The sequence below is a fragment of the Macrobrachium nipponense genome, chromosome 15, assembly GCF_015104395.2.
Source record: "Macrobrachium nipponense isolate FS-2020 chromosome 15, ASM1510439v2, whole genome shotgun sequence".
NCBI lineage: Eukaryota > Metazoa > Arthropoda > Malacostraca > Decapoda > Palaemonidae > Macrobrachium > Macrobrachium nipponense.
Window position 1 is genome coordinate 64,364,486 of NC_087208.1, and position 24,881 is coordinate 64,389,366.

At 37.6% G+C, this 24,881-nt stretch overlaps 1 protein-coding gene across 5 annotated transcripts in view; it reads right to left on the minus strand.

The window, feature by feature from the left end:
• LOC135195020 (activating transcription factor 7-interacting protein 1-like) overlaps positions 1 to 24,881 on the minus strand; it is a 249,497-nt gene that overhangs the window by 205,711 nt on the left and 18,905 nt on the right. For all 5 annotated transcript variants that reach the window (XM_064221318.1, XM_064221317.1, XM_064221316.1 and 2 more), the window contains exon 2: positions 15,317 to 15,362. In XM_064221318.1, the coding sequence (XP_064077388.1) occupies positions 15,317 to 15,362 (46 nt within the window). The remainder of the gene's footprint in view (positions 1 to 15,316; positions 15,363 to 24,881) is intronic.

Here is a 24,881-nt window from a genome sequence, read left to right on the forward strand (position 1 = left end):
TCACCTGCACAGGTTTACCTAAAACTTTTTTTTTTTTTTTTTTTTTTTTTTTTTTTTTAAGCGGGGGCGTGGATGGGGTACACTTGCATTTCATTTTTTTCTCGAATTTATCCTTTACGGTTTTTTTTAATCAAATGTTTTCTCTTGTATCAATGAATTTTCTGAAAAGAGTCTATCATTATAGCTGAGTGGCTTAAGCTTAGGCTATTTTCATATAACTTTTTAATTTCGTTACCATTTAAAATTAAAGCAAGTTTCTTAATTCTCTATAATCATGTTCAAGTACAAAAGCCTGCAAGATCAACATCATGCAAAGATTAAAAAGATGCCTTGAAAAACAAAGCACAAACTAAAATAGGGCAATTATTTTTTTATTAGAATATTACAAAATCAGGGGGATGGGATGATGAGGAGGAAAGTATAATGGCGAAAATGATCTTTGTAACCATGGCAATGGATTAAAAAGTAAAACTGATAATAAAAGAACGGTAGTTATTAATGGAATTTTTAAAAAGTACACAACAGAAAGCAAAACAGGAACAAATACATCAACAATTTCAGTATGAAATCACAGCACGATAATTATTTTGAAAAGCTTGCCATCTGTCTGTCTGTCTCTCATAAACCCCCACACACTCTCTCTCTCTCTCTCTCTCTCTCATAAAGCCCACACACACTCTTCACCCCCTCTTTCTCTCTCTCCCACACATAAAACCCCAGCCCCTCCTCACCTCTCTCTCTCTCTCGTCTCTCTTCAGTAAAGCCCACACACACTCTTCACCCCCTCTTTCTCTCTCTCCCACACATAAAACCCCAGCCCCTCCTCACCTCTCTTCTCTCTCTCTCACACAACCTCCATTACCCTCCTTTCTCTCTCTCTCTCATCAACCTCCATACCCTCCTTTCACCCCCACTCTCTCTCTCTCTCATTAAAGACCTTAATTAGGCTTAACAAAATCTGATTAGAGACAGCGAGACGGATAAAAAGCACAGTAATAATAAGAGTTCACTTGCGGCATACATACGGCTCCATTACGAGAACTACAAACGAACCACTTTGAAAATATATTAATATATTTTCTCCTTTGAAAACGCAGCCCCATGACGGTCTCGTATAAAATGGAAAAATTACGTTGGAGAATTCCAGGATACATCAAACAGTTGAGGGCTGCCTAATACGCTCTTCAGCTCATTACGAAAAACGCGACTGACGAGGGAACGAGATAGTCCACAACTGTTTGCGAATATCTATTTAAACCTTAAAATTTCAAGTTTTCATTTCCCGTAAAAGAAAACTACTGTGAGATGGTTTTGTCAGTCCGTCCGCACTTTTTCTGTCCGCCCTCAATTATTAATAACTACAGAGACTGGAGGTCTGCAAACATCAAACATATCGAATCGCAGCCTTAGTATTTTTTTTTAACGAGGTTCAAGTCAGCAATGATCGTACGTCTGGCACCGCTATAGGTCCCATTAACACAGGTCACCAACGGGTCGTGGCTGAAAGCTTTATGGGACATGGCTGAGGGTTTCATGGGGCATAACAGCGTTTCATACAGCGCACAAAAACTTATTTTGTGATCATAATTTCAGTGCTGAGTCGCTGGCATGATTTGCTACGTTGGCAGAATTCCCATTTCTCTTTTTTGCCAGATCTGGTCATGTCTGCTGACAACTTCAATCTCCTCATATCCTAAGTCTTGCGACTGCCAGTGTATCTGTCAAATCTGAACATATTTTGATTTGCTACTGATTATTTCGGAAATATGAAACAATATATGCGGTACCTGCAAACTATGTAAGATTACATAAGAGGTTGTATATTACATATATTAAGGGTATGTGAATCTGTTGATAAATGAGCCACTGACCGCTGTAATGTTATACCCGGATTCACAACCATATTAGGGAAATAAATGTATTATGAACACTAAGAAGCATACACACTCACAAATACATATATATATATATATAATTAGGCACAACATTATTAAGCTGACAAAACTGTAGGAATGTCAAATCCAATTTGGCTTTCTCTAACTTCTTGGTGAACTCTCAAGTTATGAGAAAGCCACATTGGATTTAACATTCATACAGTTTTGTCAGCTAAACAATGTAGTGCTTAATTTTGTGAAATTTAAGGTGCATAAAGCCTCACTCTATCACTCAGAATTTTATAGTATATATATAATATATATATATATATATATATATATATATATATATATATATATATATATATATATATATGGGGATACAATCCACAATGAAGTAAAGGATTTTACTTCATTGTGGATTGTATCCCCATTTACTTAGAGGTACGACATAGTACCTGGCTTCTGCATACTATATATATATATATATATATATATATATATATATATATATATATATATATATTATAAAAATCACACAATTCTGATCTATTACATGCAACCCCTTCATGATCTGAACAATGAACATAAATCGCTCGCTAAAGTTTCTGCACTTCTGATATGTTCTTAAGTCACCATATAAATATATATTTTTTTCTAGAATGAAACCGATTCGTTAATTACCGTCATATTAGTTTTCCTTCATTTCTCTGCTATTATGCACAGCTAATCGTTTCCCTTCAGGCGTAATCGGACGCTTACTGAAACCCTCAGAATCTGGATCTACTCTTCGGACAAAAAAAAAAAAAAAAAAATTTTAGGTATACATATTTCAGGAAATATTTTAGCCTGCGTGATAAAAGGAAAACAAGAATTCATAGTCGCTACATTATACTGCATAGTTTATGAGAAAATATTTGCTTACAAATTTGGTCGCTCAGCGTGCATTTTCCATAATGTAGAGGGGCCATATTTCACAAACTTTGCCCAGGGCCTTGGTTATAAGCAAAGGGAAAATTATAGTTCAACAATTATGAAAAATATGCATACATACATATATATATATATATATATATATATATATATATATATATATATTATATATATATATATATATATATATATATATATATATATATATATATATATATATATATATACTAAAACCTTATAATAACATGATTAGAAAAGTTCAAGTAATAAAAGTCTACAGTTTAAGTAAGCTGTGTATTAAAAAACTTTATAAGACGGGGTATCTTTCATCTATTTGAACAGTAGTCGTCATTACTTACATAAGTGTAGACTTTTATATATATATATATATATATATATATATATTATATATATATATATTATATATATAAAAGTTCTACACTGTTCCCATAATCCGTTCCCTATACTGACCCATCGAGTATGTAGCCAGGACGATGCGATTGTCTGGTAACACTGCTTCACAAGCATGTCCACACTAGCGGGCATGCTTGTGAAGCAGTGTTACCAGACAATCGCATCGTCCTGGCTACATACTCGATGGGTCAGTATAGGGAACGGATTATGGGAACAGTGTTTGCCCGTCGGGCAGTGCCCGTTAGTGTTGGGCAAGGTCTTCGAAAACAAGAACCGACTGGCATTAGGTCTCATGCTTATGTATGTACTGTTGGAACACACTTCTAGCAAGATGACCTGGAAAATGAACATATATATTTATTTTACCACAAACATGGAAAGCAAAAATGAACATATATTTATTTATTTACCACAAACATGGAAAGCAAACATTGTAGCTTCATTGGCAAGAAAGTTGTTTAATGGGGCCTTATTTTTTTATCTCGTACACCTTACCAACCCGTGGTGAACCCTTTAGGTGGGCAGTGCCGTCAGTACACCTCATGCGAAACACTGCAGGCATTACTTAAGATTCTTTACTGCGTCCCTTCGGCCCTTATAGCTGCTACTCCTTTCCTTTCAATCTTTTTACTAAACTTCCATCATATTTTCCACCCTCTCCCAACAACTGTGTTTCATAGTGCAACTGCTTTGAGGTTTTCCTCCTGTTACATCTTTACAAAACTTTTTTTTTTTTTAATGTGTCCCTTCCAGCTCTGAATGACCTCATAGGTCCTAGCGCTTGACCTTTTGCCTAAATTTTATAATTCCATGCCCATATGTATATATATAAATATATATATATATATATATATATATATATATATATTTATATTTATATACATATGGCATGGAATTATAAAATTTAGGCAAAAGGTCAAGCGCTAGGACCTATGAGGTCATTCAGAGCTGGAAGGGACACATTAAAAAAAAAAAAAGTTTGTAAAGATGTAACAGGAGGAAAGCCTCGCAGTTGCACTATGAAAAACAATTGTTGGGAGAGGGTGGAAAATATGATGGAAGTTTAGTAAAAAGATTGAAAGGAGTAGCAGCTATAAGGGCCGAAGGGACGCAGTAAAGAATCTTAAGTAATGCCTGCAGTGTTTCGCATGAGGTGTACTGACGGCACTGCCCAACTAAAGGGTTCACCACGGGTTGGTAAGGTGTACGAGATAAAAAATAAGGCCCCATTAAACAACTTTCTTGCCAATGAAGCTACAATGTTTGCTTTCCATGTTTGTGGTAAATTAAATATATATGTTCATTTTTGCTTTCCATGTTTGTGGTAAATTAAATATATATGTTCATTTTCCAGGTCATCTTGCTAGAAGTGTGTTCCAACAGTACATACATAAGCATGAGACCCTAATGCCAGTCGGTTCTTGTTTTCGAAGACCTTGTCCACACTAACGGGCACTGCCCGACGGGCAAACACTGTTCCCATAATCCGTTCCCTATACTGACCCATCGAGTATGTAGCCAGGACGATGCGATTGTCTGGTAACACTGCTTCACAAGCATGCCCGCTAGTGTGGACAGGCCATAACAAGAAATAAAGACGTGATCCGACCTCCAGCTATACTCGGGGCATGCGCAAGATTTTCCCCTCAAGCATAAGTTGTAAACATTATATTCCTAACTTTTAACATAAATTACAACGTGCTAACACCTACTGTCAAATAAAGCCTTGTTTCACCAAGAAAATAAAAATAAATACGCTATATTTTATCAGGAAAATTTTTAATGTACTGTTTAACATGCGCATTATTTTTTTACATTTTCATTCTAATAAATAAATAAAAAATATCCAACCCTGAAATTCCTGTATCTATAACTCAACGCAAAACACATTCTTCAGACGTTTTTAAGCTCTTTCACAGACCTATGCTAACCACCAACAAGAACAACGACAAGAACAACAAAGTCTTATGAGCCGTGAGGAACAGAAACAAAGAAAGAACTGAAGGCAAGCCAATTGCTAATAAGACACGGTAAAAAGAAAGAACGAAACTCCTCTAATATTACAAACAAACCAGAGGCGAAAGAAATTGCATGCACCTGCATCTTGCAACGAAACTAAAAATTTCGTGTTTAATCTGATATACATCTCTATTGGCGTCATCTCGGCAAGTGCAGCCAGCCAGCGTCTCTCTCTCTCTCTCTCTCTCTCTCTCTCTCTCATTCAAAAGGAAAGTTGCGGAATTACATCGGCGGCAATATTTGCAACCGATATATGAAGGAGGCGTTGCAGGGTTGGTGGGAACGACAAGGAGAGATGGAGGGGGGCAGGGGAGAAGGGGGGGAGGCGCTTGTAAGAGTTAGAGGCACTGGAGGGTGGAGGAAGAGGGGAGTCACTGATACTAAGATGTAGTATAGTTCTGGATGATTTCACTTCCACACTGGAGATATCTCGTCGAGGTCTTCGACCAGATTAGAAGAAAGAGAGAGAGAGAGAGAGAGAGAGAGAGAGAGAGAGAGAGAGAGAGAGAGCTGTATTACTAGCGAATCCGCCGTTCTTTACGGCATTCCTGCAAGCATTTCTCGTGGACCTAATAAGAAGCACCTGATGCCGTAGACGAAATCTTTACTATAGTAGATTCACATCAACCGTGCATTTGATGTCTAGAACAGTCCCTTACGACGCTCCTGATTGGCCGTTGATAAGCCAATCACAGGGCTGGAAACTCTCAGTCTCTCGAGAGAGTTCACATAGACAGAATGTATGTTCCACCTCTCCTGAAAGACGTATCCCTCAGGAGAGGTGGAGCATAGAGTCTACCCATGTGAACTCTCTCTCTCGAGTTTCCAGCCCTGTGATTGGCTTATCAACAGCCAATCAGGAGCGTCGTAAGGGACTGTTCTAGACATCAAATGCACGATTGATGTGAATCTACTAACTGACACTTGATACCTGAAATGAAATTTCTTTATATAACGCTTCATGTAAACAGCAATTACAAACAGACTGGATTCGCCATTTTGGCATTACCAGACAGGTTTTATATATAATCTTTGATGTATGAGGACGCTGTGTTTATGTAGTATATGGTAAATATTTCTTCACGAATGGATAGACCTGTAGAAAGAATCGCCAAAAGTTTTTGCGATTCTTTCTACAGGTGGCCACTGGACAATTTCCTCTCTCTGATGAGAAGATTTGGAGATTTCTTGCCATACAACCCACCTCTTCCATTATTCATTCATTCTCTGCTACTATTTACGGAGGCAAACGGATGGGAAGAATATTGCAGAAAACAGCAGCAGTATCTTGGAACGGACTTGTAAATCAAGAACTTGTACCTGTGGATGTTTTGTTTGTTTGTATGGTGTTTTTACGTTGCATGGAACCAGTGGTTATTCAGCAACGGGACCAACGGCTTCACGTGACTTCCGAACTACGTCGAGAGTGAACTTCTATCACTAGAAATACACATCTCTGACGCCTCAATGGAATGCCCGAGAATCGAACTCGCGGCCACCGAGGTGGCGGGCCAAGACCATACCAATCACGCCGCTGAGGCGCTTATGCCTGTGGCTGTATAAACCCAGTTAAAGTTTGACTTCCAACTACACTCCCTAAATGTTCCTTTCAACCTGGTCTAATATTAGTTTTTAAACAAAGGCCTCCGTATTCTGAGGAGATATTGATATGGCAACTAATTATACCTAGAAACTGGTGCTCGAAAATACCTACATCAGAATATCATACAGATAGTCTACCTTGATTACGCCCTGACCTTTCTCTGGGAGACTATGGCTGGAGGCAACTACTCTCCAGTGTTGCTGGGATGGGAGCCACTGACATATGTCAAAAGTCATCTACACTAGCATTGAAGCAACGTTACGGACGACTTATGTTATTCAACGCGAGATTTTACAGACCATATTTACTCAAAGTACCTCTGTACGTTAAAGATGATCTCGTCGGGGCTGTCGCACTTTCTTGGTTGAAATTCTGATAGAACAATGAACACACATCTAGCGGTTTTTTTTTTTTTTCCTATTTGTTTCTCTTCTCCTTTTTCTCATTCTCTGCCCGTAGCATCGACCCACAAAAGTCAGCAGATCATGTAGGTTACCCAATTCACTGTTTAGGTCAATATTAAGAGTACATTTTAAGGAGCACGTTCATAAATACCTCCTCTTCTACCCAGGGACTGAACATATTGAGTCAGTTCGTAAGTTGAGCACTTACCACTGCGCCACCAGTCAGAGAGAGAGAGAGACCAATTCCGTGGATAAAAGAAGTAAAAGAGCAAGAAGAAGAAGAGGAGAGGAGATAGTGATCAAGATAGGCTGGAGGCAGGAAGCAGAGAGAGAGAGAGAGAGAGAGAGAGAGAGAGAGAGGCCTCTGGACGAAGGATCCTTTGAAAGGCATGATGCTTCTCTTTAACGGAGGAAAGAAAGAGAGGGAGGGAGGATATGACATCCTTTTCACTAGGAATACCTTAATTTCCGTTCCGGCGTGTCCGCGAGCTGAAAATACCGCTGTTCTGTTATTTCCTACACCATCATATTTCTAACTCTTAACATAATAAAACTTCGGTTGCCAAGGAGCGTTTTTCTGTAAGGTTCACCAGACGCGATGGATGCATTATACAATTGGAATAAATTCTTATTCTGTTGTTAAATAAAGCATAAAGTGAAGATGGGGGATTCGTTTTCTTCCTCTTCCGATAGTTTTTGGTGTGATTATTTTCAAAGGTCCGTTTTTTGCTACCTTTTTCGACACTTTTTTTTCTTTCTACTACTACTACTGCTATTACTGCGTAAATTTTGTAGAAAGGGCAAAGTAGATGGAACACATAAACGGCAAAATTTCAGATAACTGAAGACGCAACAATTGAAATAAGAGCAAAATAGTGCTAGAAAACGAACGTATGACTATTAAATGCACATGAAAACAACAAGCTGTGAAGATTTCAATATACCTAGAACTTGTGTGTGTGTGGTGGTGGTGGTGGTGGTGGTGGTGGTGGTGGTGGAATGTCTTCTTCAGTGTTTTAGTCGATTTCTTTTATGTGCAACTTATGATAAAGAAAAGTTACTTATCCTTTCCTTAACTGCGGGCTCTTCATTTTTTATTCTATGTAGTGTGTGTCTCATCGCAACCCAATTTGATAGTTTTGCTTATGATTCTGTCTAAAGCCTGATCTGCTTCTTTTCTACCAAATATTGCTCGCCTCCAACTGTTCAACATAGTCATTTTGGATGCTTCTCTGGTTGCCGCCATTTTTTCAAGTTAAGCTGAATATAGAATATGGGCCAAAGGCCAAACACTGTGACCCATGAGGTCATCAGATTTGAAATGGAAATTGACAGTACATGGTTTGAAAGGGGTAACAGGAAGAAAACCTCGCAGTTGCACTGTGAATCATGTGTTACGAAAGGGTGGAAAGAAAGCTGAAGAAAGAGAATATGAAAGAAGGTAAAGTAAAAGGAACAAATGGAGGTTGCAGCTAGGGGCCGCAGGCACGCTTCAAAGAACCTTAAACAATGCCAACAGCATTGTCGGTAATAACCGGTCTCCCCCCCCCCCCCCCCCCCCCCCCCTTTTTTTTCCCCGTTTTTTTTCGTTTTTTCCAAAGCTTCCTTCAAGTAAATTCAGCGTGGAAGTTAGAAGCGGAACCACTTCTTTATATAATTTTTTTTTTTCTAATCTCCGAGTTCTGTATATTTGAGTTGAATAACCTACTCCTACACGGGATAAGTTATTAATTAGGGGGCCATAAAATTCTATCTCTACCTCTCTCTTTTTTAGTTCTCTGTACCATCAAAGACGTCTATTATTTGTCTGGTTGTATTTGATATGGGACAAGGCTGCTTTGAGCCATCCATCCTGAGCTACCTTTACTTAGTATATCCAATGTATATGGCCTGGAGCTGAAATAAAGGATATTATTATTATATTAAATATTAACTCCATTTTGGTGTACAGGCAACTGTTGACTACGCAAGTTTGAATGGTTGTTATTGTACATCTTCTAAAACTACGACTATCCTCAGGCTTAAGCGAGATTCATTAGGACAACTCAAAAAGTGGGGCAGATTTGGAATTCACTTTTACCAAATACACACCCGTAAATGGGGCTTTCTTTTTCAAACAGCTCACCAAGTGTTGTGGCGAAGCAAGGTTCACACCTTGCCAAACTCAAGAACCGCCTTTAGGCCACGATTCCGACTAGTTCATGGGCGCATTTAAAAAAAATAAATCACAACTCCCCAAAACACCGAGGCAAAAATCAATCGAGAAAGACCTAGTATCTGCTTTTGGATACTGAACTTTAAAATCCCACAGTATGTGTGCAACACCAAGAGGCGTGGGGGTAGGAGGATGGAGAGGGGGGAGGTGGAGAACCGAGGGGGGGGGGAGGGGAGAAGTCCACAAACGCAATTACAACCACGCTCTCACCTGGAGCCCAGAAATCACTGGAGTACTTTACTAATTACCACACACCATTCAAAACCGACTGTTCGAGCATGCTTAATTCGGCTCTCAGTGTTGAAGTTCTTTCTCCTCCTTAGTGGGCGGTTTTCACGATCGATGTCCACATACATTAACACTAACTGATGTGGATAAGTGAAGTGTTTGATATCAGAGATAAAGGGAAAGGGAAAGGGAAAGAAAGAAAGAGGAGGAGGAGGAGGAGGAGGAGGAGGAGGAGAAGGGAGGAGGAGGAGGAGGAGGAGGAATCTACTTGGTACCAAAAATAGAGAGGATGTTGACGATAAAAAAAAAAGAAAATATATAAGATAATAAAAGGAAATATTTAGTAACAAAGATAAAGAGAAAAATGATACAACTGAAAAAGTACTTAATAACGATATGAAGATTAGAAAACATGAAACGACTCTTATCAATAACAGAAAGATTGTAGAGGAAAGAGAAAACAGTGTTTATATATGATAAAAGGGAAAAGAAAAATGAAAATACTTGCCATCAAAGACAAAGAATGGAAAAAAGAAAATAACTGATATCATACAGTGTTAAAAGTAAGAGAAAGAAAACACATTTGATATAAAATATATTAAGGCTGGAAAATCGCAACAAAATTTATTTGGTTCTATTTAGAACCTGGATTTCACAAACATTTTGACATTACAACAACGATTGGTTTAACCTCTCCCCATAAGCGACCTTAAATTCTTCACTAGAGTCAGTGATTGACTCTTGTGTCTTTAGTCAGTCCTGCTTTATTACTAACGATGAGTATAAAGATGCATTTTTCAATAACATGCACAAAACAGACTAGTAATAAAATCTTAGCGTTTACAACTGGCGTATGTTTATAACCGGCGTCGCGGAGGCCTTGGGTCAAGTGCTCTTACCTGGATTTGTCGCCTAGACTCTCTTACAGTACCGTAATTTTTGATAAAACGCTCCTTTGTAATCATGTTTCATTTACGTCGAGTACTTAACTCTGGTTGGGATGTCAGCGGATGTGGATAGTTTTCGGTGTACAACCAGAGGCGAAATGCTCGACTTCGCCCAAGACCGGCCCGACCAATGAGAATGCAACTCGAGGTCCGAGCCGCTATAAATACAGCCCCGCAAACTTTCTTGCTACAGTCTCTTCAACCGACTCGTCCGAAGATGACCTGCGAGAAGGTCGAAACGTCACGTGATACCGGCTGTACCAGCACCAATACCAGCCCTTAAAACCAAAGACGACCCCGGCCCGAACTGAACTACGCTTACGGATTAATACCGGCACTGACGACGACCCCTGCTTGACCCGGACCTGACATCCTGTTCTAATAAAAGATTACTTTCATCATTTACAATTTTTTTAAAATTCCCAATATGAATATTGGCCAGTTACTCAGAAACATCGCTGAGCCTGAGAAGCGAATTGTAAGGAAAATAGAAAAAACAATATATAAAAGCAACTCGCTTAATTCTGCCATCCTTTTTAACAGGATTATTATTATTATTATTATTATTAATATTATTATTTGCTAATCAAGAAAATCTGGACGAGGCCAAACACGAGAGAACGTAATAATAAAACATATGCCATCTCTACGGAATGGAAAATATGATGTAACCAGAAAATGCAAAACGCATGACTGACTAAAATTTACTTTCAGACCACTTCATTAATTTGTGGCCCTAATACACAATTAACTCTTTTTATGGAGTATTACACAAGTCCACGATTTCACGTACGTACACAAGGTTGTCCCATTTCGTCAAAAGGCGAGAAAAATTCGCTTAGTTCTACGACGCACTCCCACAAATCACGCATTTTAACGCCTCGTGCGTTGCTATACATGACAGTTAATTAGTTCATGGAATTTCATGGCGAATAGACATCAGTTAATTAAAAGTGCCTGTAATGCGAAACAGCAATCTAATAAGAGTACCTCCACGTGAGGCACTAATGCCACGATCCTATTAGTTTCAAAATTTATCATTATTTCGTGCGTTTTAAGGTTATTGCCGGGTGCCAGAGAGTTCTAAGTCTGGATAACGGGGATGATGGTATAGTTATGACTTGGGGAAGAAAAATTATGAAAACGATACTTAAGGTGCTTTTCACAACATGACCAAAATGTATAATTATTATTGTTAATTATCATTATTACTATTATTATTAAAAATAGACGAATTATCATTATTATTATTATTAAAAATAGACGAATTCTCATTATTACTATTATTATTAAAAATAGACGAACTATTATTATTGTTACTATTATTTGAAATAGACGAACATTCGTCATTATTATTATATTATTACTAAAAATAGACGAATTATTATTATTATATTATTCAAAATAGACAACGATTCGAAAGGGAAATGCCTAAAACGGACAAAATCACTAGGATTCAATCAACTAAATAACAGACTGACAGCTATATTACTTCGACACACTCGTGTTCTGGAAATGATCTACTCCAGATATAACGCGATGCTTTCAGGATTACAATTCTACCAAACTACTTAAAAAGGAGCAGAAATTATAACTATTTCAAACCTTAGATTTTCTCATAACTTTCTTTCTTAACCCTTAGATTTTCTCATGTTTTTTTCTTTACATTCACGACTACTTAAAAATGAGCAGAAACTATAACTATTTCAAACCATAGATTTTCTCACGACTTTCTTTTTTTTGTTGACCCTTAGATTTCCTCACTTTTTCTTTCTTTATATTCACGACTATTTAAAAAGGAGCATAAATCATAACTATTTTAAACCTTACATTTTCTCACTACTTTCTTTTTTAACCCTTAGATTTTCTCGTCTTTTTTTCTCTTAACATTCACGAAATATTTCAATTCCATGTGAATTTAAATAGGTTTTCCTGACAACCTGCACTCGAAAACGAATTCTAAGGACATAGGTTGTCGATTTGGAGAATAAGCTTGCTGGCAATATCACAGAATGGGCAAGCCATCACTGCCCAGACCAATAAGGGCGCTGCCACTTCACACAGTTAACGACAGACTTTCCGAGTGATGTGTATGTATAGCCTGTGTGCGTGCATGAATGAGTTACTCATTTCCAAATACATATTAGTTTTATGAAAAAATGTTAGTACGTGCTATTCATTTCACACGAGCTTCCGAGTTCCATTACGGAGACAAGATGTCACACAGTCCGGTAGTAAAGTATTTTATATTTGTGTTACTACTTTGAAATAACCATTTCTTATTCTGCATTTTACTACAATTATTTTGGCTATTTTTTTTTTTTTTTTTTTTGTTTTTTTTTTTTTTTGGGGGGGGGGTTGGGGGGGGGGTGGATTTCTTTGTAGGAGGCTATTTGGGCATGTCCCTATACCCTTGTGCGGTTTTATATTATTATTATTATTATTATTATTATTATTAATTATTATTATTATTATTATTAATCATAATAATAATAATAATAATAATAATAATAATAATAATAATTAACAACTTCAACCAACGTAAGACATAATTGCCCCTTATATATTATAGATAAGCATCTTAGTCGAAATTATATAAAGACAAATGCGCAACAATCATTTTAGGTACTGTTGTTCCATTTTATCTAAATTTCCTAACCAATAACCCTGTTTTCCTAAAACAGTGTTTCTTAAAGTGTGGTCCGCGGACCCTCAGGGGACCGTGGAATGTTACAAGGGGTCCTCAGGATAATGTGAGGAAGAAGCGTTTCTGTTAAGTTCACTAAAATTTGTGTGCAAAATTGCAAAATTAATAACGTTGTGGAAGTTATTTTAAGTAAAATGTAAACATTTATGCTGAGGATAAGCCATTAATAAATAATTCAGTAGCAATTTGAGTACTATATATTATAGCCTGAAAACACTTTTAAACCGAAGAAGGAAATTACCATAATAAGGGGTCCATTACACGAGTAATTTCAATAAAAGGGGTCCGCTGCACAAGAAAGTTCAAGAAACACTGTCCTAAAAAGGAAAGGTTTATGAGAAAAGAAGCTAACGGTCACTACAACATTCACTCTCCACTGCAAGACCCTCCACACAAATACGCGACCACTTGACATGTAAGACATCAATCAAGTTGTCTAAAAATCAAGGCAATTTCTAGCAATTCAGCAACGCTGTCCACCTCTTACTTCCTAAACTTTATACATTTTCCTTTAGGAAATTATAGTCTGTCATTCTACCACACCAAACTATATCAAAATAATGACAGATCCCTTTATCCGTCCTAAGCATTTAATCATCCTTGCTCGATGCGCATTGCGCAGAAAGACACATCCACGGTTTACATTTCTTTAAAAAAATTGTATGTACAATCTTCAATGATAAATCGATTCCATATTGTCTCAACAGTTCCTTCATGCTTTGAAATTACCCAACCTTTTGCCTATTATTCACTGTCTTCTCTTGGTAATCACTATGATTTACCCCTTCTCCAAATCTATCACAATTCTGGAGTAACCAAACACGTATGACCCAAACACTTTCGCCCTCCCACTCTCTACTTAAAATACCAGTTGACCCTAACAACTTTACCCTTGTAGATATTCAACTTCCTCCAGCAAATAATTTTGGACGCTTTCCCCAGCTTCTGCAACTTCTCTCCACCAACGTCATCTGACATTACCAATCACAAATATCAGCCGTTGCACATTCCATCATCGATCATTTCATTCATAAAAGTATCAAACGACCTGAAAGAAACAGCGCCAGTGTCTTTGACCTCCCTTAACCCCGAACCAAGAACTCTCCTATTGATGTATGCTCGTGGAAAGTTACTTTAGATCGTTAATAACTTGTCATTCACTTTTAAAACTACCACATGCAAGATATACTATTCCAAATGCTCTAAATACCGCACCTCTATCGGCTTGATCGTGAGCTTCCTCCTGGCCTACGTAAGCCCCAAGTTATTTCCCATTTCATTCACTCAACTGTTCTTTAGATTCGTACAAAACTTAATCTTTATTACTTAAACTAAATCGACAGATCCTCTTCCATCTGTAAAACTACTCATCTCCCCCTACCAAACCTTCTGCCATCTGCTTCTCAACTTAGATGTTACAGTACACCTTCCCAGACATACTTAAGGCTGCTATAATACTTACAACCTATTTTACCGCCGTTTTCTGACAAAATCAAAAGTAATTGGAGCCATCCATTCATCGAGACATATTTCATACTTGAAGCAGCATCTCGCCTGCATTTCGACCATTTCTCGGTTTCTTTACATCAATCGACAATTCATTGCCTTCCTGACATCCTTAACATAACGTCGACAAACCATTTCTAAGACTGGCTTGATTCCATCCCCTTTAATTCCCGCTTCTGGAATCACCCGCATTCAACGACCGGAGAAAATACTCCCTCAAACATATGAGACTATCCTCACTGGACTCGTTTAATCGGATACCCATTTACTTATCAACTACCCTCCCTGCAAACAGTTCCCCTCCCCACTCCCTGGCCCCCAGCCCAAAATGTTCCCACTACATTTATAAATAAGCTCATTCTCTCCTGCCCTGACGATTCGTCAGTTATTACCCGTTAACTTCGTGTTTTGAAACACAATCCAATCGCAGAAATAAGATAAAACTGAGGATGATAACAGTACTCACTTTTATCCTGCCTCTCCCTTCGCTGAAGTCGCTCGTAATGAGCAGCCTGTATGGGAGAGAATTGCATTAGTTATGTATCATAAAAAAAAAAAAAACGAAAACACAGAGTAACAGTGACATACGTAAAAAAATGATCAACTCAAGGAGATGCAGTCTGATGTAGATCTTGTCAAGTTCAGTTAATAAAATCCATGACAAAATAAAACACATAAAATGAAAACAGAAAGCAAGAAAACACCCTAACGAGAACATGCCGCAGCAAAAATGCTGAAATGAAGATGATGACACTTAATGAAAACGATTTCAAGAAACAACTATGAGTAAAATCAGTGACAAATTACAAAACTTATCATAAACGGACAAAAGTAATAGATCATAACGTTTCACAACAGCAACTCTGATTAAAAAAAAAAAATACTGCAAGTAAAAGAGATGACTCAGACGAGAATCATTTCGAGAGAATTTCCCAAAAATCAATGACATATTCTCCCACGTGTTTAATGATTATCGTTCATCTTTCATCATTATCGGGATAGCCTCACGATACGGGGAGCTTCAAGAACAATTATTCACATCGGATAATTGCACAGCTAATTCGGGTAATAACTCGATATCAACCGTAATGTGAAACTAAAACTTTCGTGATTTATGCAAATGAGAAAACTTAGCGTCTGCTGCGCGCACGAGCGCCCGTTATGTGTGTGTGTGTGTGAGAGAGAGAGAGAGAGAGAGAGAGAGAGAGAGAGAGAGAGAGAGAGAGAGCCGCATACATTGTAAATACAGAAGTGATGTACAAACCTAACATTGTATAAGCAGGGACATATGTTATATATATATATATATATATATATATATATATATATATATATATGTATCTATGTATATATGTATGTATGTTATGATATACATATAAACAAATTAGGCAACGTCTACATAATCTGATAACAAAAACAACAGACTATCAAAATGAACACTAAAGCACAATCACTACTGTAAACGTTCACACAATATACATCACCAACGCTCTCACTCTCCAAGAACAATCATGCTCCTTCCTCACCGGGGGGAAGAAACAAATAAATAAACTAAAAAGATTCCTGTGAGAGAGCGAGCAGTTAACTTCAAGTTTTATCTTGCCCCGGGGTCAGGATAATTATTCCGGCGAGAATACGCAACCAAAAACTAAATGAATTGCAATGCTCTGTATTATACTGCGTTACATTACGGAGGGTTTTCAGGTTGCCAGAATAAGAGGTTTTTTGGACTTCTTGGAAAATTTACGTACTCAAGTGGGAACGTTGTTGTGTTTGGAAGAAATGAATAAACATTTCCCCTCTTTCACATTAGTTTTCTCAGCTGACCTTTTGAACTCATGGTGTAATTTGTATCAAAGTGACATAAATTATGTCATATACATACACACACACACACACACACACACACACACACACACACACACACACACACACACATATATATAATATATATATATATATATATATACGATAACTTTTTTCGTGTATACATATCCATATATATAAATATATATATATATATATATATAATATCACGATACAATTTTCGTGTATACATATACATATATATATATATATATATATATATATATATATATATATATATATATACTATGTAAATGTACAAATATGTAAATGAATTCTTCTGTTAAAACAGGATACGTCTCAAGTATAAAAGGCCCAATAAAAAACACTCTGGGTTAAAGCTATGGAAAGTTAGTCACCGAAATATAGTCCTTAGCTTTAAACCAGTGTGTTTTAATGGGCCTTTTATACTTGAGATAAAGATATATATATATATATATATATATATATAATATATATATATATATATATATATTTTTTTATTTTATTTTTTTGATATTTATTTTTTTTTTAACACACGGGAATGGCAGGACAAGTCTGGGGCCTTTGTCCTGCAGTGGACTAGCAACAGCTGATGATGATGATGATATATATTATAAAATACACATTTTCCGTGTACGCACATACATGAAATAACTACCTGCTAGTCCAATGCCCTGATCCATCCCAAGAACGACCCACCAAAGTCTACTAACAACCACAGCAGTCAAATGGATTTAGAAAATGAAGATGCTGCATTGACTTCCGCGTTCATTATGAAAAACGTGTTAAATCTACCACAGAAAACGGAAAGGTTCACGTGAGAATGGATGAGCAATGACATGGAAGTTTAAGAGCGTCTTCTTACTTTCATTGAGAATAGAATTTAGTTCAAAGGCCAAGCGCTGGTCCCTATGAGCTCATTCAGCGCTGAAAGGGAAAGCGACAGTAGGAAGGTTTGAAAGGTGTAACAGAAGGAAACTCGCATTTGCATTAGGAAACAGTTGTTAGTTAAGAGAGGGTGGACAGCAAGATGGGAGAAACAGAACACGAATGGAGGTACAGTAAAAGGAATGAGTTGCAGCTAGGGGCCGAAGGAACCCTGCAGAAAACTAAGAGATGCCTACAGTGCACCGCGCAAGATACACTGACGGCTCTACTCCCTACAGATTAGTTTCATTAGGAATTGAAACCGAAGTTATGAGATTGTTTGAGGCGACTACCAAGTTGTACCGTTAAATAGCCCTGTTCTGGTCATAAGGATTGGTTCTAAATTAAATGACTATAGAAAATGGAGCACTGTATCGTAAGGAAGTTTAACTGTCAAGTTTAAAAGGCTAAATGATAACTGGTAAACAGTAAAAGGAAGTAAGCAAGGCACCTGACGTGCCTAAACAGCTATTCATCATTTCATAAATACTGAGATGAAAATGAATTAAGCATAGAGACAGAATTGCGTATTTCGATGAGGATCACAAACAGTTGCTTTTCGGTGGCGAGTACGGATAGCAAAAGGTTATGGTTAACCTGCCGAGGTGGGCCGTAAGTTGCATTAAAGTGCCAACATGAGTATAAAAAAGAAAAGAAAAAGGTTGCATCAAAGTGACAATGCGGAAAACAAAAATGTCGCAAGAGCTGAAAAGGTCTGAATGAGTTCCCAAGAGCTAAAAACTTTAGTGCTCTTAGACCTTACATACATTCGACTCATTCAGGTCCCTGTGAATGTAGAAACCGGTGGATATAAGAGTACCCACCTACACAGTAAAATTATGAACAGCCATGGCGAAATGAATCTGTAAGTAAATGGAATAAATTATAAAAAAAAACTTAGGCCTAAGACCAAGCACTAAAGGGAAATTGAGAGCAAAAAGGTTTTAAAAGTGTAACCGGAGGGAAAAACTGTTAGGAGAGGTTGGAAAGTAAGATGGAAGAAAGAGAATATGAAAGGAGTTACAATAAAAGGAACGAATGGGGTTGCAGCTAAGGGGCGAAGGGACGCTGCAATAAACTGTGAAGTCAGAATGATACGATGAATAAGGGACGATGTCAGTTAAAGGGGGTTAATCCACATGTTCTGGATATGTTAAAAAATGAACCATTTAAGAAAATGATTACGTGATGGAAGAAACACTACAAAGGTAAGTTTTACACGGGATGCATAGATGATACGTTGTCAAGAAACCCAAAATATATGTGAAAATGTTAAGTACGGTTGCCTTATAAAAAGAGTAAATATGTACATTTAACCAAAAGAATCTATAAGAAAATTTGTCTTCGAAGTTAATGGAACAAGGAACGAAGGAATACTCACCGAAGATAAATTAAATGATTAAAATAGTCAGCAGATCAGGGTAGGATTTTGTTTGTTTGTATGGGGTGTTTTTACGTTGCATGGAACCAGTGGTTATTCAGCAACGGGACCAACGGCTTTACGTGACTTCCGAACCACGTCGAGAGTGAACTTCTGTCACCAGAAATACACATCTCTCACCCTTGCAAATGGAAGGATGAACCGAGAATGGAACTCGCGGCCACCGAGGTGGCAGGCCAACACCATACTGACCACGCCAATGAGGTGCTCAGATCAGAGTAGGGTCAGAGTAGGAAACCATGGTTTTTTAGAACGAATAATTTTATTTTTACGAGATTTCGGCTGCCAAGCCAAGCACTTGGGGAACTCTCGAATAGAATACGGAATTTTGGCCAAAAGCGAAGCGACGAGACCTACGAGGTCATTCAGCGCTGGAATAAAAGCCGATAGGAAGAAGTTCGAAAGGTCCAACAAGAGCAAAACTTGCACTATGAATCAACTGTTAGGAGACGATGGAGAGTAAGATGAAAGATAGAGCATATGAACGGAGGAAAAGTAAAATGAATGAAAGGGGTTGCAACCAGAGGCCGAAAGGACGTTGCAAAAAAAAAAAAAAAATTCAAGTAATGCCAACAGTGCACCGCATGAGGTACACTGACGGCACTATCCCCGGCAGGGATTCTGCGCTGAAGACAGTGAAAGGAGGGAGTTGGAGGAGTTGTACAACAGAGAGAAATCCTGAAAATAAAGGAGATGGAACTGAGGGCAGAACTGGGTTGCATTAAGAAGTGATAGTTTGAGAGGCTGGACATCAAGACTGAAGGAAACGGGAATGTCAGAGAGGCAAGACTGAAAAGCAGGTGTCTGTTTGTTCGTTAGTTTGTATGGTGTTTTTACGTTGCATGAAACCAGTGGTTATTCAGTAACGGGACCAACGGCTTTGCGCGACTTCCGAACCAAGTCGAGAGTGAACTTCTATCACCAGAAATACACATCTCTCACCCCTCAATGGAGTGCCGCCGAGAATAGAACCACGCCACTGAGGCGCTTCAAAAAAAAAAAAAAAAAAAAAAAAAAAAAAAAAAAAAAAAAAAAAAAAAGTTAAAGGGACACTGCAAACACCCTTCAGCAATCCCTCAAACACACCATCTGAAACGCATGGTTGCACTACCCTCCTTGGAACGTAAGACAGAATGAAGATAATTGAAAAACACCAAGACTCGACAAAAAGGCACATGACATGAAATTTTAGTCGTTCTGAGAAAATGTTGACCAAAACCGCGTCATTTTGAATGGGGAAGGCATTAATTAACAACTGCAGCAAATAATACAAAAGAAAATAAAATAAAAAAGTTATACAATAAACAAAGGTATTAACAGTTAAATAATAATCATAAAATTGGAATACCAGACTTAGGGCAAAGACCAACCGTCAAGTAATGCCCACAGCACACAGCGGGACTAACGGCACTAACCCCCATGCACATACAAAATCTGTAAGGCTGTTGAAGAAAAACTCCATTAGTAGAGTTTTTTTTTATTGTGAAAGTAATTTTCAAATTATGGGCAACAAGAATACTTACAGATTTAGTGGGGGGGGGAGAGAGAGAGAGAGAGAGAGAGAGAGGAGCATAAAAACAGCTTCCTGGAGAGAGAGAGAGAGAGAGATGTAAAATGGAAAGGCAGATGCTTGGCCGAGTTTTATGAGAGCGCATGAAGTAGCCTTGAAGACGGGATGGCATTTACAAGTTTCATTCTTGAATAAGAAACCGCAGAATGAATAACACTGACTGATGCCTCGTTCTCGTCTGCTGCCGCGGTTTCTGAGGAGGAAAAGCTACATTCAATTTCCATAAACGAAAAGGCTTACTGACATAGTTTCCGAGTGTCCAAACGCTCTAAAGAAAGTCCTTTGCCAAGAGAAATATACATAAAACATAAACGAAATTAACATCGGAGAGAATTAACGTTATATCTAAAAATAAAACCCTCTTTCAACCAGAAGACGTCCACATACGTGGACGTCATTCATGTCTAGAACAAAGGCTGGCGTTTGAGGCGAACAACACAAAGAAAATGTTGAAGACCAGCTCCCCAAAACTAGATCAAACTCGCCAAGATATAGAAGAAGAAGAAGAAGAAGAAGAAGAAGAAGAAGAAGAGAGAGAGAGAGAGAGAGAGAGAGAGAGTTATTTTACAGCTTCGGGCCGGTCTATTGTATCTTAAGTATAGTGCGTTAGTCTCTCGGGCAATTCGCGTGGGGAAAAAATAGCTTGGTACGTTTCTTATTTCTTTTATTTTTTCGCTTATTTTCCTTTGGCTAGCAAAAGGTTTTGTTCTGCAATACAAGACTCAGGAGAGTAAATAAATAAGAACTTAATCCCTCAACGAACTCGGAACAAGTCATTATTTTCGTTTACAAAAAACCTAGGAATTTTTCCTTCTACTAAATCTCTTTTCAGAAAGGAGACATATTAATATGCTGAACAATATACAAGCTCACAATAGCATCTTTTATTAAAGGATTCCTTCAAGGACTGTTCTAAGAAAATCTATGTTAGTCAGTCATCTGGCTTTCACATTTTCGCTCATTTATCTCTATTTACAGTCTACTCTTTTTAGTCACATCACAACTGTCATTATGCGTGTTCCACCACAAGCGCTTCAACGCAAACCTAGAAAATCAGTTTGTCGCCATTTTCTTGCTAAGAATTCTTTGGCATCTATGGAAAAGCCACACTGACAGCTGCCACCCAGACCCCCGTCATTCCTCATGCCAAATTTCGAGGCAAAGTCTGAAGCTAACATTTTCAGCTTCTTAATTCGAGTATCACCAGAGTTACCGAACCACCTACACTATATGCAATAAGTCGCGGGAGCTAGGGTCTTCGGTGGAAACAGCACATTATTTTGATAAATGCTTATCATTCAGTGACGTACCAAGAGAAATCTACACTTAGGCCTGCGAGCATACACATTACACACACATATAGATACATACACACACACACACACATATATATATATAATATATATATATATATATATATATATATATATATATATATATATAATCACATGCATACCCAATACACACATTTTCCCATTAGAAGGGGTGGGGTCCAAAGGGCGTCGAGAGGTCTTTCTCAAAACAAGTCTATTGAGATGAGGATGCTGGCCTACGTCCTGGCATTTTTGCACCCTTGTGGCAAACCGCCACACATTACTATATAACTATTGGGAACAGAAGTTACCGATTCGTTCAACTAGGCCATATTGATTGTACGGAACGTACATACAAGTAACTTTAAGGCTTTCTTTGGAATCTTCTAACCACTGATCACAATTACACAAACATTAAGTTATAAATGTCCTTTGTAATAGTGAATTCGTTTTCTATATACGAATCAACATATTTTTGTATTTGTTAACCGAAGGGGAATTTTTCAATTGATAATCCTTTCATCATCTTGTGAATTCGAACCAGCGCACAGAAGAGAAATCAAGACTTCTGTGCGTGGGTTCGAATCCACGAGAGGACGAAATTATATATATATATGAAAAAAATTTTCCTTTCGTTAATATATATGAAAAATATTAATTTCGAGGTAGAACGAATAGAACGATGAAAAGAACCAATTGTATAGTAAAGGACATTTGTAGCTTAATGCATGTATATGAATCACGGTGATGTGATAAATATATATATATATATATATATATATATATATATATATATATATATATATATATATATATATATATATATATATATATATATATATATATATAATATATATATATCTATATATATATATATGTTACAGTAAGAACAGTACCTAGGGATTACACGTAATCACCGTTTGCGCGCTCAACCGACCCCTGACTTTGGGAATGGAGAGGCTTACCATGCACCAGCGTTAGTTTTGGCCAAACTTCCTTCAGCTCTGTAATGACTTGTGAAGTGAACTCGGATCCGTTATCGCTTTGGAGAATAACGGGGGCACCAAAGAGAAGAAAAATGTCCAGTAGATGAAAAGCGACCTCTGCAGCGCTTTAGACGTCAAGGCTCGAAGGATGCAAAACTTCGTCAGGTGATCCTGGTACACCATGATCCATTTCTTGTTGGATCCACTAGGGCATGCTTTGCATGTCAATTAGATCCACCTGACCCCTTGACGAGAATTCCTTGGTGAGATTACGCGTATTCACTGAAATATTCAGGGATTAGGCGTAATCCCTAAGTACGTGTTCTTACTGTAACATATATGACTGATAAAAATGTTCTGTTACAGCAGAATTCCATCTAATAAAAGGAGCCCATAAAAACGCCAAAATATAGTGAGAAAATACAATATTTCAGAGACTGCTGTCTCTCCTCAGGTAAAGAGACACCAGTCTCTGAAATATAGTATTTTCTCTCTATATTTGAAGTTTTTATGGGCTCCTTTTATTAGTAATTATATGTATACTATATTATATATTATATTTATATATATGCATATATATTCTATATAAATCAAATTTTCTAGCGGGAAAGTCATGTCTACAGTACACTTCCGTATTCGGCAGTAAGTCTGGGAAGCTTCGTAGCAAACAAAATTTAATTTGGGAGATTCTTGCACCGAAACCACTCGGAAGACCACTGTACCAAATACCCAGACGCTGTAATAATCAATGCTGGCGATGATCCCCAATATCAGTCTGACATCATTAATTGTAAAGGCTTGACTTCGTGTCTTTGCAATTTAATTAAAGACAAAGTTATTCACCTTCATTAATCTCGTATATGACCTACAATATTGAACAGGAGACCTCTCCCGCCCCCTACCCTCTCAATGGTTCTAAAGAGCTGGTGGCGGATAAATCTGACGTCCCAGATAGACTTGTGCGCCTCTCAACGCATCGCTTTAAGAATGGCAAATCAATACTGACAATTTTGGCCACGTTAGACTAATATTAGACGCCATGTCACACAGACAATACGAAAAATATATACAAGTAAATATAATGGAAATGGAATATACAATATAGGCCAAAGGAGGGAAATCAAGGTAAAGAAGGTTTGGAAAGTGATACCACTTGTAGGAGAGGGTGGAAAGCAAGCTGGAAGAAAGGTATTATGAACAGGGGTACAGTGCGTGGAATGAAAGGGGTTGCAGCTAGGAGCCGAAGGGACGCTGCAAAGAGCTTCAAGTAAAAGTAATGCCTACAGTGCACCGCGTGGTGTGCACTGATGGCGCTACCCCCCTACAGAGCTTGAGAGCTAGTGACAGATAAATTTGACATCCCAGGCACTCTTATTTAACTCTAATCGGATCGCTTCAACAACGGAAAATAAATTATGATAATTTTAGCCACGTTAAGACTACTAATATTAGACCACCATTCACACAGACGATAAAATCTGTAAAAAGCATAGAAAGTCAATTCCGTTTAGAAACTCTCCTTCCTAAAATTTTTCAACATTCAACTGCTGCACACTTCATTGAGCACCATAAACAGTAATATTAAGCTACAGAATGAGAGAACCATTTCTATCATAAGTTATTAACGAATCGTACTTACTTCAAAATAAGTGGTAGTGTAAATGACCACAAAGGCCACAGTACGGTAAATCAGAGGAGCGGTAACAAAAGTTTTATTATAGAAATGGACTACTGTTTGGGGCCTATACTTATTCACACAGCCAACAAGAATGCTTGATTTTATAAGTATTACTGACAATACAATTAACTATTAAGAAGAGAAATGTGAAGTTTGCTTATCAGGTCGTGAGCTCTATTGTAGCAAATGATTAAGAAATATATGTGTAAATTGTACTTATTATCCCTTAAATGAAATGGTTTAGTTCTCATCAGCTGTATTGGGACGA